The 2,861-nt window shown below is 40.9% G+C and overlaps 1 protein-coding gene across 1 annotated transcript; it reads right to left on the reverse strand.

Moving 5' to 3' along the window:
* Positions 1-571: 571 nt before the first annotated feature.
* LOC115149686 (zinc finger protein 420-like) lies at positions 572-1,849 on the reverse strand (the record flags this gene model as incomplete). The annotated part of the gene is made up of 2 exons (XM_029692608.1): positions 572-1,218; positions 1,303-1,849. Coding segments are annotated over 2 exons (1,194 nt in total), but the record flags the coding sequence as incomplete, so codon positions are not given.
* Positions 1,850-2,861: the final 1,012 nt, after the last annotated feature.

Below are 2,861 nucleotides of genomic sequence, written 5' to 3' on the forward strand. Positions count from 1 at the left end.
TCACTAGATAGGCATGTTGTTGCATTTAAATTTAGGGGTCCCTAAACAAAGGAACACAACACTTATTTGTCATCAGTCATCGCTAAAATCATTTGTGTGACAGGAGGGAGATGAGGTTGCACGTCCTGTTAAAACTAACAGCTAAAAAAAAACAAGGAATCTGGGAATAATGTGTACATCCCTGGTTAGAGGACCATTTGTAGAAAACAGCCAGATACATTTTGAAGTGTTGCATTTTGATTCCAGTGGGTCACCAACGTGGTAAGTGTAACAACTCTTTTTGTGTTAGTCACTTTTTGTTAAATCTCATAAATAGTAACTCTTCCATTTCAGAGCCTGGATTTTCCCCCTGAGGCTAATATCCATATCATGTTGAAATCAATAGAACAGGGGACAAACGCTTAGGGTTCTACATTGTGACATCATTAAAATACTCCTACTACAATGTTTAAACATTCTACATTGTGACATTAATTCATTGATATCATGAAACAACTTCTTCATGTATTTTCTGATGTTTGATCAGAGATCTTTTATCAGATTATCTCTGGTCACAGCTATGAGATTTCTCTCCTGTGTGTGTTCTCTGGTGTCGAGTCAGATTGCTAGATGTAATAAAACTCTTCCCACATTGATCACAGCTATAAGGCTTCTCTCCTGTGTGTATTCTCTGGTGTATTGTCAGATTTCTAGGTCCTGTAAAACTCTTCCCACATTGATCACAGCTATAAGGCTTCTCTCCTGTGTGTATTCTCTGGTGTATTGTCAGATTTCTAGATCCTGTAAAACTCTTCCCACATTGATCACAGCTGTAAGGCTTCTCTCCTGTGTGTATTCTCCTGTGTACAGTCAGCTTCCCAGATTGACCAAAACTCTTCCCACAATGATCACAGCTATAAGGTTTCTCTCCTGTGTGTGTTCTCTGGTGTATTGTCAGATTGCTAGATCCTGTAAAACTCTTCCCACATTGATCACAGGTATAAGGCTTCTCTCCTGTGTGTATTCTCTGGTGTAGAGTCAGATTTCTAGATGCAGCAAAACTCTTCCCACATTGATCACAGCTATAAGGCTTCTCTCCTGTGTGCATTCTCTGGTGTAGAGTCAGACTTCTTGATGCTGCAAAACTCTTCCCACATTGATCACAGCTATAAGGTTTCTCTCCTGTGTGTGTTCTCTGGTGTAAAGTCAGCTGGCCAGATGTAGTAAAACTCTTCCAACCTTGATTACAAATATAGGATTTCTCTCCTGTGTGTATTCTATGGTGTAGAGTCAGACTGCTAGATGGAGCAAAATTCGTCCCACATTGATTACAGCTATAAGATTTCTCTCCTGTGTGTATTCTCTGGTGTAGAGTCAAACTTCTAGATGCCACACAACTCTTCCCACAATGATCACAGCTATAAGATTTCTCTCCTGTGTGTGTACTCTGGTGTAATGTCAGCTGGCCAGATTGTACAAAACTCTTCCCACACTGATCACAGGTATAAGGTTTTTCTCCTGTGTGTGTTCTCTGGTGTAAAGTCAGCTGGCCAGATTGAACAAAACTCTTCCCACATTGATCACAGCTATAAGGTTTCTCCCCTGTGTGTGTTCTCTGGTGTAAAGTCAGCTGGCCAGATTGAACAAAACTCTTCCCACATTGAGCACAGCTATAAGGTTTCTCTCCTGTGTGTGTTCTCTGGTGTAAAGTCAGCTGGCCAGATGTAGTAAAACTCTTCCCACATTGAGCACAGCTATAAGGTTTCTCTCCCGTGTGTATTCTCTGGTGTGATTTTAAATGTCCTGAAGAAACAAAACTCTTCCCACAGTCAGAGCAGCAGTGAGTTCTCTTCCCTGTGGGTCTCTGCGGGTGTTTCTTGAGGTGTTCTAATGTGGAGAGACTCTTCTCTGCCTTGTCAGCATCATGAGGTTGTTGAGGCTCCCCAGAGGACCCACGATAGTCACGTCTTTCTCCTGTGTGAACAACAAAGTCAGACAGATGGTTAAAGGCCCACAACAGCGGTAATCCACTGTAAAAGGTGATGCCAACAGCGGAGCCATAATGTTGTAAACAATTGACGTCTGTAATGAATGTTACAATTATTTGACAATTGTCTTAAAATGAGCAAGAATAGTCATATTTTGTATTTTCAAATTAGTAGTAAAATCGATGATTGTAGGCTAGAAATTAAGTTATTCATGTTGTTGAAACTCTAAGCAGTGTGCCAGACGACTTTTGGTCTCAAATATAGGCCCCTTTCTGTGTTTAACAAAATTGCGGCACGAGGGCGATGCACATGCAATTTGATTGCAGAAACACCTCCCTGCTAATGAGGCAACCAATAGTTATGGATGTAGTATATCTGCCTGGAGCAAAAATAGTGAGCAAAGATTTGAGTTTTTCACAATGTATTCTGAATGTGAACAGGGGAAAACTCAGGGAAGTAACCTCCATTTCCAGGTTGCTTATGAGTGCATTTCACACTACTTTGGATTATAATTGTAAGGCTCGCTTGAATGTCCTGCTTAATATAATGTTTGTGTCATCATCGCAAATCAACCTCTTTGTACTTAAAAAACACTTCAACCAGTAAAACGCTTTTAACTCAAAAATGGCGCCGGAGGAGATGGCCGTCTCCTAACCAATTGTGCTATTATGTGTTTTCTTTTGCGATATTTGTAAATTATTCTGTACATAATGTTTCTGCAGAAAGAGCTTCTGGATATAAGGACAGCGATCACTCACACATCAATCACACCTCGAATGATGGATTAGACTGGATCACTCACTCACCTGGATTAGACACTGCCCAGTGACACGAGCCTACCAGATGAGCTAAATCACTTCTATGCTCGCTTCGAGGCAAGCAACAATGAGGCAT

Source organism: Salmo trutta, chromosome 15, assembly GCF_901001165.1.
Source record: "Salmo trutta chromosome 15, fSalTru1.1, whole genome shotgun sequence".
Lineage (NCBI taxonomy): Eukaryota > Metazoa > Chordata > Actinopteri > Salmoniformes > Salmonidae > Salmo > Salmo trutta.